Below are 15,403 nucleotides of genomic sequence, written 5' to 3' on the forward strand. Positions count from 1 at the left end.
CTCATTGATTAAAAAAATGGGCCAATAGTGCTGCCTATTGCATTATGTTGTCATAGGAGATAATGTAAGTTTACACTCTTTAACTCTTAACTGTTGAATATGTGAAGAATTATGTTTCATTTAAAGCTTCTGAGGCAACAGAGCCTATATTAAAGCTTTGTGAATTCTACATGTAAATATGTTGAGTAGGTGATAATACCCCCCTCTTTTTTTTTTTTTTTTGCTGTTGATAAAGCGTGGAAACTGTTGCTAATTATTTTGTCAGCTATGGCATATGCTAATAATAATGATAATGAAGCCCACAAAGCATAATGGTCAGAGCATGGGCTTTGGAGCCAGACTGCCTAGATTTGAATTCTGGCTCCACCTCCAACAAGTAGCAGTTTATTTGGGGGCAAGTGATTTAACTTCTCTGTACCTTAATTTTCTCAACTGCAGAATAGGTGTAGGGTTGTGAGGATTAAGTGAGTTAATACATGTAAAGCATTTAAATTGTGCTTAGTAAATAAATGTGCTCAATAAATGTTCGCCATTATTATTATTAAAACATTATGGTAACAAATTTGTCATACTTGAAAATAATTCAAGAGAGTAAAAGGAAGACAGTATAGCTCAGACTCTAGAGTCAGACCCGAGTGAAATTCTGGCCCTTCACTTGTTGGTCCTGTGATGTTGGGTGAGGTGCTTGACCTCTCTGAGCCATGGTGTCCTCAGCTGAAAAATCAAGTGATATTTCCTACCTCATAGAATTGTGAGGATGAAATAAAATAAAGCATTTGAAGAGCTCAGCATGGGATCTCTCTGTGGCAAATGCTCCAAGTACTGCTACCAAGGGTGTATATTTTTAGATTACTGACAGGTACCGGGTAAATATATCTCATGCTAAACCTTTATAATAGACTGCCTTGGCAGTGATGTCTGACACATTCTTACTAGAATCGCCTGAAATAATAAAACACTCTGGCTGGGGCATTCAAGAATCTTCGTAATATGGCTTCTGCCTGTTTTTCTAGCCTTATCTCTCCCTACTGCCTTGCACATAGTTAAATGTTTCAGTCAAATTAGATTTCCTACTATTCCCCCTTCATGTCTTTGCTATTGTTCTCAGCCTGAAATGCTGTACTGAACAATCTCCTGTGTGTCTAAAAAGGCCTACTTTTTTCAAATACTGTTTTCTTCATGAAGCTTTTCTGATCCTCTTTCCAAATCAGGATACTATGTCTTTCCCCTCTGAATCCTATATGTTCTAGTGTATCTCCTAAAACCTTAAAAAAAAGAAAAAGTTTTATTGAATTTATTGGAGTGACACTGGTTAATAAAATTATATAGGTTTCAAGCATACAGTTCTATAATACATCATCTGTATATTGTATTGTGTATTCACTACCCAAAGTCAAGTCTTCCATCACCATTTATCCCTACTTTATTCTCTTCCCTGCCTCCACCCCCTTTCTCTCTGGCAGTCACCACATTGTTGTCTGTGTCTATGAGTTTTGTGGGGTTTTTGCTTAATCCCTTCACCTTTTTCACCCAGCCCCTTAACCCCCTTCCCCTCTGACAGCTGTCAGTGTGTTCTCTGTATCTGTGAAACTGTTTCTATTTTATTTGTTTATTTTGTTCATTAGATTCCACATGTAATGAAATTATCTTTTTCTGACTGGCTTAGTTCACTTAGCATAATACTCTCTACATCCATCCATGCTGTCGCAAAAGGTTAAGATTTCCTTTTTTTTTTTTTTTTACAGTCAAGTAGTATTCCACTGGGTAAATGTTGCACAGTTTTTTTATCCAGTCATCTACTGATGGACACTTGGGCTGCTTCTAAATATTGGCTATTATAAATAGTGCTGCAACAAATATAGGGGTACATACATTCTTTCAAATTAGTGTTTCAATTTTTTTCAGATATATTCCCAGAAATGGAATTGCTGGGTCACAAGGCAGTTTCCTTTTTAATTTTTTGAGGAAACTCCATACTATTTTCCACAGTGGATGGGCCAATCTGCAGTCCTACCAACAGTGCAAAAGTGTTCCTCTTTCTCCACATCCTCACCAGCACTTGTTGTTTGCTGATTTTTTGATGATAGCTGTCCTGACAGGTGTGAGGTGATATCTCATTGTGGTTTTAATTTGCATTTCTTTGATGATTAGTGACAATGAACTTATTTTCATATGTCTGTTGGCTATCTGTATGTCTATTCAGGTTCTTTGCCCATTTTTAATTGGATTGTTTGTTCTTTCGGTTTTGAGTTGTATAAGTTGTTTATATATTTTGGATATTAACCCCTTATCAGATGTATCATTGGAGAATATGTTTTCCCATTCAGTGGGTTTCTCTTTTCATTTTGTTGATGGTTTCCTTTGCTGTGCAAAAACTTTTTAGTTTGATGTTATTTCATTTTTCTTTTGTTTCTCTTGCCCTAGGTGGTAGATCAGAAAAAATACTGCTATGAGAAATGACCAGGATTTTACTGCCTGTGTTTTTGTTTAGGACTTTTATGGTTTCGAGTCTTACATTTAAGTCTTTAATCCATTTTAAATGTATTTTTGTGTGTGGTGTAAGAAGGTGTAATTTGTTTGTTTCTTTCTTTTTTGCACGTTATCCAATTTTCCCAACTCCACTTATTGAATATACTGTCTTTACCCCATGGTGTGTTCTTGCCTCCTTGGTCAAATATTAATTGACATAAGGTGTGGGTTTATTTTTCCTAAAGCTTTATCACAGTATTATTCTGTATTTCATCTAATCTAAGAGGTCATTGATTATAAAATACAATTATTTTACATACCACTAAGAAAGCGAAAAGTGCTGCCATTAAACTGACACATCATCCCTTATAAGACACATTCCAACCTCAGAGATGTTAAAATGTGAAAATGTATTCTTTAGAGGTGATGACATATGATAGTTCTTTGTGAATGTTTCTGAGTCACACCTTCCCACTGAATGGCAATTTCTTTGAAGACAGGGAAAGATTATGATTTATGCATCTTGTATCTCTTAGTGCCTAGTACTTCAGAGACATTCAATAAGTATTTGATTTATTGGAAATAGTTATGATACTTTAATAAGGGACCAATTTTTCAGAGATGTGTGGATTTACTGGCCCTCACACATTCTCTCAGTTTGTCTAGCCTTTATGATATTATTAGGAGAATTAGTGCCTTCAACTGTGGATGCTTTGAATCATATCTAGTGTCTGGTTTCTGGACGAGTGGAAACTGGGACATAGAACTAGCTGCCCTGTGGATGTGATTGAATGGACTGCCAAGGTGTGGTGGTTGAATGGAATTTGCCCCAGATGCAATTCTTTGCCATTATATTTCTCCCTTATCCACAAGTAGTGTTTTATAATGGAAATAAAGTTTGCTTTCCTAGCCATTAGCAGACCTCATCATTTCGGTTCCTAATTGTCCTTTTGTCTCGTCTCCTGTTTAGTATATATGACCTCGCATTTAAGCCTGATGGAACCCAACTGATTTTGGCTGCAGGAAACAGATTACTGGTAGGATTTTGTCTGAGTTTCCTTTTTAAGTGCTTTTTTTTCCTTTCCTTCTTTTAAGTACTCTGAAATTTGACCCCCTCTTTTTTTGAGATAAAAAAGGCAAGGGCGGAAAAACCAGTCATTACTTTTTAATAGGGAAGGAAATGGGCTATTTAAAATAGGTAAGTAAACTGTCTATCAGATAGGAACCTGTGAACAATACCTTCTTTGGAGTCATTAATCTTTCCGTTTTTACTTTGAGACACCCATGAAAGTTGAAAACAATTAATCAAAATGCCTTTGAAACTGGGCTAGTGTCAGTTCACATTTTGTCCCCCTGAAAAATTCAAGCAACAGGATTGAAGGTGCTTCTCAATGAGAAGCCAGATAGCCTGACCCCAACTTTTAGGCACTGGCCTACCTAAATAACTCCATATGGATGCTGTGCTATTTTTCATATTTTCAAAGAATATAAGCTCCCTCTGGAACCTATCCCAGTGTGTAAAAGTAATTTTCAGAGCACTCTTTATGTTTGACCTGAAAACCTTTGTACGATGTCTCCTTCCTTCTGTGTGAGTTGACTTCCTCTTGCTCTGTTGTCTCTAGATATGCAGACTGACTGATCTCCATTCTTTTATGGAATACATAATCTTAAAGTCATGGTACATCGTTCTGCAGACTTTTTTCCCCCAGGGTAAACAGTCCAAATCCTTTTAGTTATCTTTTTTCATTGGTTATTTTTTCCAACACTAATCATTTTGGGGGGTTTGCCTTGATTTCTCAGATGTGTTTTTTAAATTTCTGCATATTTGTAGGTGTTACGCAGCTGTATCCTAAATTCACATTACAGCTGAATTTTATAATACTCTCTTCGATTTGCAAACTCAGAGTCCAGGTCTGTGACTTTCAAACTCTTGGTAGCAAATATAAAACATTCTCTATGATGTTGCACTAAAATTTAATTATGTTGGAGGTCGCTCTTTCTATGTGCTGCCTTTATTTTACAAATTCATGTAAAAAATGAGTGAAGTTTGTGGAGAAGTTCTACAGAATAAACTTTGTTTCTTGAGGATTAATGGTATGTTCCTGGTAATAAAATGCATAGACTTGGGAACTACTCCTTGGGTTTACCAGCATTAAGTCACATTCTTCATGGTTTCTCAGTGCAGTGTTTACTTGATATACATTTAGAATATTGACAAATGTTTTGTTATAAAAACAAAAATAGCAGCAGCAACTTGTAGGAATTCTGACTAATGAATGCCATGTGGATAATCTATACTTTTGTCCCCTTTTTGCCAGGTTTATGACACCTCTGATGGCACTTTACTTCAGCCCCTAAAGGGACACAAAGATACTGTGTACTGTGTGGCATATGCAAAGGATGGTAAGAGGCTTCTCTGGGTTTAGAGGCTCTGTAAGGGCCTCATAGTTTTTCATTTTTCTCCTTGGTCACTAATTCTTTTTCGTAAGCTAAAGTACAACTTACAGAAGGTAGTTAAGTCTCTTAGACTTCATTTTAATCATTTGATTCAACGAGTATTTATTGAGAACCATCTATGTGCCAGGCACTGTTCTAGCTGCTGGAGATACTTCAGAGAACAAAACAGACAAAAGTCCCTGCCCTTATGGGTCTTATATTCATGGAAGAAGGGAAGGAAGAAGAGAGAGAATGAGGTACGATATACACTAAACATAGTAAATAAGCAAATTGAATCGTGTGTTAGAAAATGATAAGTGTTAGGGAAGAAGAAAAAGTAGGTCAGAATAAGGGTATTGAGAGTGTTGGGTGGAGCAGTGGATCGGGTATAGTATTAAATAGGGTAGTGAGGGTGGACTTACTGAGCCAGGGACTGGTGAGCAAAGACTTGAAGGTAGGGATGCAGTGAGATTCTGATAGTGGACATTTGGAGGAAGAGAATACCTTTCAGAGGAAAGAGCCATTGCAAAGGTGTCAGGTGGGAATGTGCCTTGTAGGAGCTGGGGAAGCAAGAATCAGGGAGAGCAGTAGGGGAAGAGGGTAGAAAAGTAACAGGCTTGGGGTGGCCAGATCATGTTGACTGTAGTAAGGACTTTGGCTTTGATTCTCAGTGAAAATAGGGAACCACTAAAGAGTTCTGAACAGAGGAGGGATCTCATCTGACTTGCATTTTAGGAAAATCCCTCTAGCTGTTTTATTGTAAACAGCTTTCAAGGAGAGAGGGTTGGGGCAGGGAGATGAGCGAGGAAGCATTATTCAGGCAAGTTTTCTAACACTGGTGATGGTGGCTCCGACCTCTGGGAGCAGAGGAAGTGGTGAGAAGTGGTCAGATTCTGGATATAGTTTGAAGGTGGAGCTAACAGATCAGATAGGGGGTGTGAAGAAAGAAGTCAGGGGTAACTCCCAGGCGTTTGACCCGAGAGACGGGGCGGATGGAGTTGCCTTCCACTGAGATGGGGAAGGCTGCAGGTGAGAAACTTACAATGAGAAATCTGCAGTCCAGTTTTGGATGTGTTCAAAGGGAAGGGAACTGCCAGAACAGAGTTGTCGAGCGGGCAAGAGGACCTGGGATCTAGGACATAGATGGGGCATGGTGGGAAGGTAGAGGATGTCACTGCAGGTGCTGGCAGGAAGGGGCATGTGGTGGTAGGATTCTAATGGAAATTCTCTTCCATTCTTTCAGCAAAAGAGGAAGCAACATCAGCTGAGAGTGAGGATGGGGAAGGAGGGGTGAGAGAGTTGAGGGGAAAGGAAAAAATGTAAAATGGACCTGGGAGGTATGGTGAGATCCCCGGTGACATGAAGGGCCTACTTGAAGCTGATGGTCATGAATTGGAAGTGAGATCAATTGGTTTGATTGTCTCTCCACCACTTTGAGCTGCATAGGCACAAGGGTAGAGAAGGTGGAGTGTTGGATTTAACCGAGTGGTGGATTTGTAAGCACCTCCGAAAATGAAGTAAGAGGGTAAGGGAGTGAAGGGTGTTTGCAAAGGAATGATTATGACATTGACCTTGAATAGTCAACTGAGTAAGGAGGGATGAGAGGACTGCAAGAGGTGAGGGGCAGTGGAGAGGTGGTAGGTTCTGGTGGGGTTGAAGGATTGTTGGAACTGGAAGACCAGGTGGGATGAGAAAGAGGAGAGGTGGTGCTCAGAGAATGGCTGCGTGCAATTGATACTGAGAGTGAAAAGTAGATCCGTGCTACTCACAGCATCGGATTGGTGGGAAGAACACAGGCTTTGGAATGAGATGGCTCCAAGCGCTAACCCCAAAATCTCTGGGAGTTTGAGGTCGTTATTGAATCTCTCTGGGTCTCAATTTCCTTGTGTGTCAAATGCAGATAGTATCGAAGATAACATTCTGTGACCACTGCTGGGAAGTCATAGAATCAGAGTGTTGCAGTGCTTGCATGAACCTTGGAGGTCATTCAGGCTCCAGCCTTCTAACTTCTTTTGGATGACAGACCTCACTGAGAATCCAATGAAAGCTCTAGACTTCTTTCTAGAAAAATGCACGTACTTCATATATACACACAATTTTGTGCATGCAGCTTTAGTGTGATCTAGCCCAATCTCTTCACTTCAGATCTACATAAAGACCTAGAGAAGTTAAGCGACCTGCAAAGGTCACACAGCAAGTGTTAGTGGCAAAAAGAACACCGATTTCTTTGTCCTGTAGTCAGTTGTGCTATGCCACAGTAGTCATGTGTTTTTATGTGTGTGTTTGAGTTCAAGTTCAGAATAATACTTTTGGGAAACCTGTGGGACCTTGAATTTATAAGCCTCAGGGCTCTTGGGCCTGCAACACCATTAAGGCCTGTGAAGATTCTAGAGTGTGACCTGTCATTAGTGACATTTGTCAGCACTTTGCAGAGTCCTGTCACATACATTATCTCATTTGATCCTCCCAATAGACCTCTGAAGCAGACTGGAAAGGGATTGATTCTCAGGCTTGGAGCAATTACAGGTAACGGGCAGAGCTGGGCCCTACCAGGTCTTCTGACTGCAGAGCCTTGTTCTTTGTAGTTTATCATGCTGCCTCTTCATGACACTTATATAGCGATTAAGACATCTTTTGATTCCTCTCAACTGGTCTTTTCCCCTTAGATCTGGAAATGGAGATACCCTGAATTATGGTTTTGCTCTTTAAATCTGCTTGTTTCTGATTTCTCCCTTAAGTTTTAATAAGTATTTAATGAGCAACTATGATCCAAAGGTGTGCAAAAACTTTTCTTGTTGTTGTTGTTGTTCAAGAAAAACAATACAAGACAATATGAAGGAATAATAGTAATAATAATAGCTAATTATTTTTAGCATTGATTCTAATCCCGGCACTTTCCTAAACCCTTTAATCTCATTTAATCTTCACACAACTGTGAAGTAAATACTATTGTTGCATTCATTTTTTCAAATGAGGAAACGAAACAGATATTCAGTGGCTTGTTCGGGGTCCTACACCTGGTAAATGACATCACTGGGAATTCCAACTCAGACCCTGAGCTTGTAGCTCACATTCTTCATTACCTGCTGCCTGCATGGATGGGAGAGAAGTGATAGAAATGATCACATAGGAAAACGGCTTCTGTTTTTAGTATTTGCAGCAGTGTCATACGGCTCACCCTGGTATCTGTCGTTTCAGCCATTGTGAAAGGTATTATCTGAGTTGACCCCCACAAAGAGCCTCTGAAGAAGGTGTTATGATTATCCCTTTATGTTTCAGATGACAAGGCTCAGAGAACAGTGACTTTCCCAAGGTCAACTTCCAGTTGCCCTAAGAATAAAGTCTAAAAATGTTTAACTAAAATTTTTAAGTAGGTGTACAAAATCTAGCCTGTGCTTACCCCTTAATCATCATCTTTCACTGGAGTGTGTGAAGGTTCCCTGTTGTTTGCTGCCATGATACCCTACTCTGCTTCTAAGCACTGCAAACTTGTAACATTGTAGATAATAATTGTTATATGTTGCCTCTCTACAGTGGATTCTTTGTAAAGTCCAAGTAGCTGAAAATGAAAATCTAATCTGTCACACTTTTGCTTAAAGCCTTTCTTTGGGATAAAGAGCAAGATCTCAATTGTGGCCCTGAAGCCTCTAGAGACCCTCCCCTATCCACCTTACCCCTTGCCCTTGGTGTTCCAAGCCGGCTGCCTCGCAGCCCCTTAGACATGCCAGGCTTTTCCTGCCTCGGGGTCTTTGTATATCTGTTCTCTCCACGTGGATGGCTCTTTCTCCTCTCTTTGCACCTGGCTAAGGTTTGCTCTATCTTCAGGCTTCAGCTGAAGGATCTCATCCTCAGAGAAGTCTTCCCTCGTTTAAATTAGGTGCCTCAAATTGTTTTCTTTCATAGGTTCCATTTCTTTTGTTACTATATTTTATTTTTATTGCATTAATTTAATTTAGTGCTTACTTTCCTACTACACTAAACTCTGTGAAGGTGGGATTCTGTGTGCTTTAATCATTGCTTGCTCCTTAGCACAGAACATGAATCTAGCAGACAGTAGGTCCTCAGTGCATCTTTGTTTACTCAGTGCCAGACAGACTGGGATTTGAACCCAAACTTCCTGATTCCAAAGTACTGCTGCCCAGTACTGATAAGAAGGAGCAGAGAAGCAGCTGAGACTTATTAGATATCTTAACAAACCAGTTTTCTAAGAAATACTCTGGGAAATCCTGGTTTAAAATAAATGTGAGAATTTTCTTTTTAAATATATTTTCAGGCAAGCGCTTTGCTTCTGGATCAGCTGACAAAAGTGTTATTATCTGGACATCAAAATTAGAAGGCATTCTGAAGTACACGTAAGTAATCATTTAGGTATATAGTATTATTAGTTTGATTCTTATCTTATTGAACAACTGTAGCAAAAGCTCCTTAGAAAAGGTATAAGGAAGAACTTTTTTCTCTGCAATTGAGCTTGAAATTAAGTTATGGAAATATATGGTGGCACAGGAAGTTTGGTTAAGGAACAAGTGAGTGAACATTTCTTGAGCACTCCTAGCTCAGCCAGGACTGGGCTAAATGTTTTCATATGACTAAGTTTAGTGAATCTGACATCACAGATGCTACCCTGCCTCACTTGTCCTCTTCCAGTGGCCTTACATCTCAGGGAATGGCCTCACGTCCACCAAGTGGCCCCAGGTGGAAACTTGGGGTTGGTGTGCTCCAGGCTTCTCTCACTGCAGAGGCTCTGCTCACGGCCTTTGCTGCTCCCCTACCGAGTTTTCCCAGCTCGCTGCAGCTGTCAGACTCAAATGCTGTTTTTTCTGTGAAGCCTTTCCTGCCCCTGTAGACTTGGTCAGGTTTCCTTGATGGCATTTCTCATAGTTGTAATTTTGCATTTATTCTGGTGATTGATTGATATCTGCTGTCAGCCTTAAGCTCCAGGAGGGCAGATACTGCATCTGTTTTTGTTCACCCTGTGTCGCAGATGCAATGCCTGGCCTGTTGTAGGTACTCAACAAACGATTTTTTTCTTTTAATTGAGGTAAAATGCAAATAAAGTAAAATTTACTATCTTAACCATTTTTAAGTGTACAGTTTAGTAGTGTTAAGTATATTCATGTTGTTGTTCAATTTCTAGAACCCTTTTCATTTTGTAAAACTAAAACTCCATACCCATTAAATAGCAACTCCCATTCCCCCTCCCCCAGCCCTTGGCATCCACCATCTTCTTTCTGTCTCTATGAATTTTACTATTTTAGATACCTTGTATAAGTAGAATAATACAGTATTTGTCCTTTCCTGACTGGTTTATTTTACTTAGCATAATATTCTAAAGTTTTCTTCACATTGTAGCATGCGTCAGAATTCTCTTCCTTTTTAAGGCTGAGTAATATTATGGTGTATGTATAGACCATGTTTTTTTTACCCATTTATCTGTTGTCAGTAGACACTTGGGTTGCTTCCACTTCTTGGCTATTTTGAATAATGCTGCTATGAACATGTATGTACAGATCACCAAACAACTTTTGAATGGATGAGTGAATGAAGTTGTGAATAAAGTGCTACCTGGAAGTGAAGGAATAAAACTGAGGCTGAGATGCCATAGGTGGTACATGACTCGCTTACCTTTCATTGTTGTCTAGGGATTTGCCATGTTTCCAGATCTTAGCCTGTGATACCTTCATTGCACCTCCATCTTGTATTTCTAGGCCTCCACAAAACAATGAGAGTAGCAGCCATTAATAAAGCACTTCCTCTGCAGCTGGCACTAGACTAAGTGCTTTACATCATCATCCGATCAGCTCACAAGCCAGAGGTGTCCAGCACACTAGACCTAGAGGAGGTGGCATTTAATCTAGGCCAGGATAATGGGTGGGTAAAGTTAAAGAGATAAAAATGGAATGGGGGGCAATCCAGGGGAAGGAGAATTAATTCCTGTGCTTTTTTTTTGTTGTCACTGACATAAAAGCTTGTATGTAGTTGGAGAAGCTGTGGTTAGTGGTTTGCTGCATAATAATCTATAACTGTTTACTTCCCAGGCACAATGATTCTATCCAGTGTGTCTCCTACAATCCTGTTACCCACCAACTTGCATCTTGTTCCTCCAGTGATTTTGGTAGGTTCCCAATGGCTTCTCCTGGAATAACTGCAAATCTGGGTGAAAAATGAAATTTATCCAGAATGTGGTGGTTTTGTCCTGAGAGAGTTAATGATATTTCTCTCCCTTGAATGTCTGGGAGTTTGAGGAGGTGGGGAAATAACAGTTATTCTTTAAATTGTGTAGAAACCAAAAGAGTGAATGATGACATTGAGTCTGATAAGAAATCTGGAAAGCAGCAAAAAAGGCTCCAGGGAAGGGAAATGGTGAGAAGGATGGTAGGGCACAGGCATAACTTGGTGTTGTCACCTCTGGGAAGCCCTCCCTGCCTCACCCTGGCAGGGATAGTTCAGTTGTTCCCTTCCTCTGGTCCTCCAACCTCCATGTATGTGTGAAATTCTTCGCCATTTTAACTGTGCTTCTTGTGCAGTGTGTCACTGTTACCGCTCGTGTGCTGGCTGTAGCTGTCCTCCCTGAGCCACACACAGCACTGACATGGCGCTGTCACAGAGGAGGGGTCAGTGTAATGCCCATCGAGGCAGGAAGGGAAAGTGACCATAGGCTTCTAGGTTACCTCTATTCAAGGTCACTTCTGGCTTTTAGCTCATCAGTTGTGTTTTCCTTGCTAAGAGGCAGTGGGTACAACAGAAAGGCCCTTATGGAGGAGCCAGAGATCTAATCCCTGTCAGTGTTTCACTTGCCTCATATAGATGAACATGTTCCCACCATTCTGTCTCACTGATAGAGTTCTGAGGTTCAAAAGAGAGAATTTATAAATAAAAAGGGAAAGGACTGTCATTAGTAATATAGTATTTTCTCCATGTGAGGCACTGGTCTGTATGCTTACTTTTGGGATTAAAAAGACAAAATAGAATCCTTGTCCTCAAAGAGCTTGTGCTCGGGGGTAGGAGTCCGGGAGGTAGAATTTGTAAAAATGTAATAGCATTACTAGTTGAATGTTTGTGATATGCTTGCTAAGCACTGTGCTAAGGGCTAAAAATGAATTTCTATTTGAGCTCTATGACAACCCCTGAGGTCGGGGTATTAGTCTCATTCTTGTTCCACTGATGAAAAAGAATTGGGGCTTAGAGCAAGCAGTTCACTGGAACCCAGCTGGTGAGTGGTGGAACCAGGGCTTGGGCATGGGCCATGTAAATGCATGCTGAACCTGCTCTGGTAAACACTGCTGAGGCAGGCCTGGGAGGGCAGGGTTTCTTCCAGCTAGAGGCTCCGGGCAGGCTCAGTGGAATGCAGATAATTTGTGCACAGGTAGAAATGTTTGGGGGAAGTATTCTGGACCAGGGGAAAGGGGAAAACATAATTTGTTTGATGTTGCACTTTGCTATGTAAATTATTTTTGCACTATATTTACTTTCTTGGTTATGCTTTATGGCTCAGGCAAAGGGTAAAATTTGCTTATATTGCCTGAGCATACACCTGTGGTGGGGCCCTGAGGCAGAGCATTTGGGGACAGGAAAGAGCAATCCAAAGGTGACCAGTGTGCCATGGACAAGGCAAAACTTGTGTAGGGTCGTGTGCTCTGAATGAGGCCTAGGAGAGGAAATCAGATTCTGAGAAAGCATCGTTCATTACTTTGATTGCTAAGTTGTCCTCTGGATGCCAAGTAATCGTTACTTACACTGAAGTTGCCATTTCTTTAAGTAAAATGCCTGAAAAGTTGGCTAGAAATTCACCGATCTATCTTACTTTTTTTTCTTTTTCTTTTGAAATAATTATAAGTTCACAGTTAAGTTGTAAAGATGATGGAGAAGTCTTATGTACCCTTCATCCAGTTTCCCCTGTAGATAAGCTATATCTTCTGTAATTATTGTATAATGTCAAAACTGGGAAGCTGGGTCTGGTGCAGTCTGTGTATATAGTTCTGCCGTTTTATCACCTTGTGTCCATTACCATCATCACAAAGATACTCCTTATCATCATCTACCACCCCCATTTCCTGTTATCCCTGTCATCTGGTACCTGGTAAATGTTAATTTGTTCTCCATTTCTATAGAATTTTGTCATTTCAATAATTTATAAAATGGAATCATATAGTATGTGACCTTTTGAGATTGGCCTTTGGCTTTTTCACTTGGCCATAAAGCCCTGGAGATAATCTAAGTTGTGTGTGTAGCAATCATTCATTCCTTTTTTATTGCCAAGTAATATTTCAACCAATCTATCTTTTTTTTTTTTAATATTATTTTGCATTGAAGGCTTATGGTCTCCTGAACAGAAGTCTGTCTCTAAGCACAAATCTAGCAGCAAGATCACCTGCTGTAGGTAAGTTAGGGACAGCTCTGAAGGTAGGCTTTATGTTCCCTCCTCTTCTAAACAGAATCTCAAAATCCAGTTAGTTCACATAGTAGAGAAAGTCTGTGTTAACTAGTTGGTTTAGGCCCCTGTAGTTTCTCTTTTCTTCTTTTCTCATATCCATGGCGGGAAGGACTTGTGCCTGCCTTTGATGATCAAGCAAAAGAAAACTATAAATTGTTTTCATGCAGTTGTCCAGCTATAAATCTCCTCAGCCTGCAGCTCTCCTCAGTGGAGACTCTCTGGAGATGCAAGTTTGTCCTTTCCAGGTAGCATGTGCACTAGAGAAAGCACAGGTTTTTATGCTAGACCTGGATTCAGATCCAGATGGATCACTGACAGACTCTGTGACCTTAGGAAAGTTACAAAATTCTCTCTGAGCTGGAGCCTCAGGTTCCTCATGTGACAATACTGGATAAAAATACTGATTTGATAGTGCTGTTGTGAAATGCACACAAACTAATGAATCTAAAAGCATGCAGCACAGTGCCTGGCATACAGAAGACATTATAAATGGTAGCTGTTCTCGCTGTTCAGCTTCTGAGTATAGCCTTTCTTTCATTCAACACCTGTTAAGCACCTGTTCTAGAGGCTAGGAATATATATACCAAGGCACGGACTTTGTTCTTAATGTGCCCTTGAAGTGGGAGGGTGTTGAAATGGCACGTGGGGAAGGGAGGCTGACCCAGCAATGCAGGCACAAGCTAATGACTATTGTGGAGATCTGTACAGAGAGCTCTGAGAGCTCAGAAAAAGGTGCTACTGCCTTTACATCTGTCTGTTGATTCCATAAATAAATGGGATGTTAAGTCTGGTCCTTCAATTTTTACATCATGACTAGGATGAGCCTAGTTGTTGCTGCCTCATCAGACTCTATACCCACCAAGGCAGCATCCTCACTGGTTTTACTTCTGTGTGTTCCTTTCCCTCTCCCTGTGCCCTTTGCTGGTTGTGTCAACAGCTGGACAAATGATGGGCAGTACCTGGCACTAGGGATGTTCAATGGAATCATCAGCATACGGAACAAAAATGGCGAGGAAAAAGTGAAGATTGAGCGACCAGGGGGCTCCCTCTCCCCCATATGGTCCATCTGCTGGAACCCTTCAAGGTACTCTTACAGCTATCCTCCTTCTAGGGCAAACACTATTATGAAGCAGTCCTTGCTTAGCAGGCTGAGTTCTTTCTCTCCCCACAAGGTCTCTGCATGCATTCAAAGACTTCTCACCCCACTTGACTGATCTGTTTTGGAACCTGTTCTATTTGATTGGAATTTTTTAAGAACCCATCTTGTGTTTTGGAATGAATCCCAGGGATTTAGCTAAGCAGATGAGCTATCTAGGCCAGCTCAAAATGTGTATGTACGCACATGAACACATGCGCCACAGAAGGGCCATTTTCTTATGAATTAATAGTTCACCTCTTTGCTGTGGCTTTATTTTGGTCTTTTCCCTTTTTCAGTTCTTTCCTCCAAGTTAGGCAGAACATATGCCCACCCAATCATAAATAGCTTTTTCATGAGTCTTTTTTGTTGTCCTTGCGAAAAAAGTCTAAACTAAGTTTACAAGTGTCCCCAAATCCCACAAACAATTGGCATCTGCCCTCTCAAACCTTACACTACTTTTGTTTCTCTGCCGATGTGATTTTGAGGGACTAATATGTATATGCTCCTCGAATAATCCTATAATATTTAGCCATCAATATCTCCCACAGTCTTCTTTAATGTAAATTAAAGGACTTAATTGTTTACCAGCCCAATGTCACTTTACAGGTGGTGCCTACTTGATTTAGAAGGTTGTTTAATTCCACTACCTTTTCTACACCAGATTATGCTTTTTCCTGAATAACTGTCCAGTCCAGAGCTGTACCATGCATGCTTAATGCCTTCAAGGGCCATTAGCCTACCCCAGAGTTCCTGCTATTTGATTTTGTGGCCACATATGACTTTGTGGCTTCTGGGTACCATATTTAATTCATGAGAAGCAGGATGCCCAGTTTACCTTGTTGCTGTCCTCTTCCGGCAGGGTTCATGGGCTCCTTGACAGGTTTTGAAATTATGGTTTTAGTGTAGTTCTAGGCATTGTGATTATGAAC

At 40.4% G+C, this 15,403-nt stretch overlaps 1 protein-coding gene across 2 annotated transcripts in view; it reads left to right on the forward strand.

Annotated features, from left to right (window-relative positions):
- IFT122 (intraflagellar transport 122) overlaps window positions 1-15,403 on the forward strand; it is a 67,198-nt gene that overhangs the window by 5,473 nt on the left and 46,322 nt on the right. For both annotated transcript variants that reach the window (XM_090284205.1, XM_090284206.1), the window contains exons 2-7: window positions 3,440-3,506; window positions 4,788-4,872; window positions 9,179-9,257; window positions 10,941-11,017; window positions 13,216-13,282; window positions 14,274-14,420. In XM_090284205.1, coding sequence (XP_090140331.1) covers window positions 3,440-3,506; window positions 4,788-4,872; window positions 9,179-9,257; window positions 10,941-11,017; window positions 13,216-13,282; window positions 14,274-14,420 — 522 coding nt within the window. The remainder of the gene's footprint in view (window positions 1-3,439; window positions 3,507-4,787; window positions 4,873-9,178; window positions 9,258-10,940; window positions 11,018-13,215; window positions 13,283-14,273; window positions 14,421-15,403) is intronic.

The sequence above is a fragment of the Furipterus horrens genome, unplaced genomic scaffold (genome assembly GCF_987537825.1).
Source record: "Furipterus horrens unplaced genomic scaffold, mFurHor1.1.pri manual_scaffold_7, whole genome shotgun sequence".
In the NCBI taxonomy this organism is placed as follows: Eukaryota; Metazoa; Chordata; class Mammalia; order Chiroptera; family Furipteridae; genus Furipterus; species Furipterus horrens.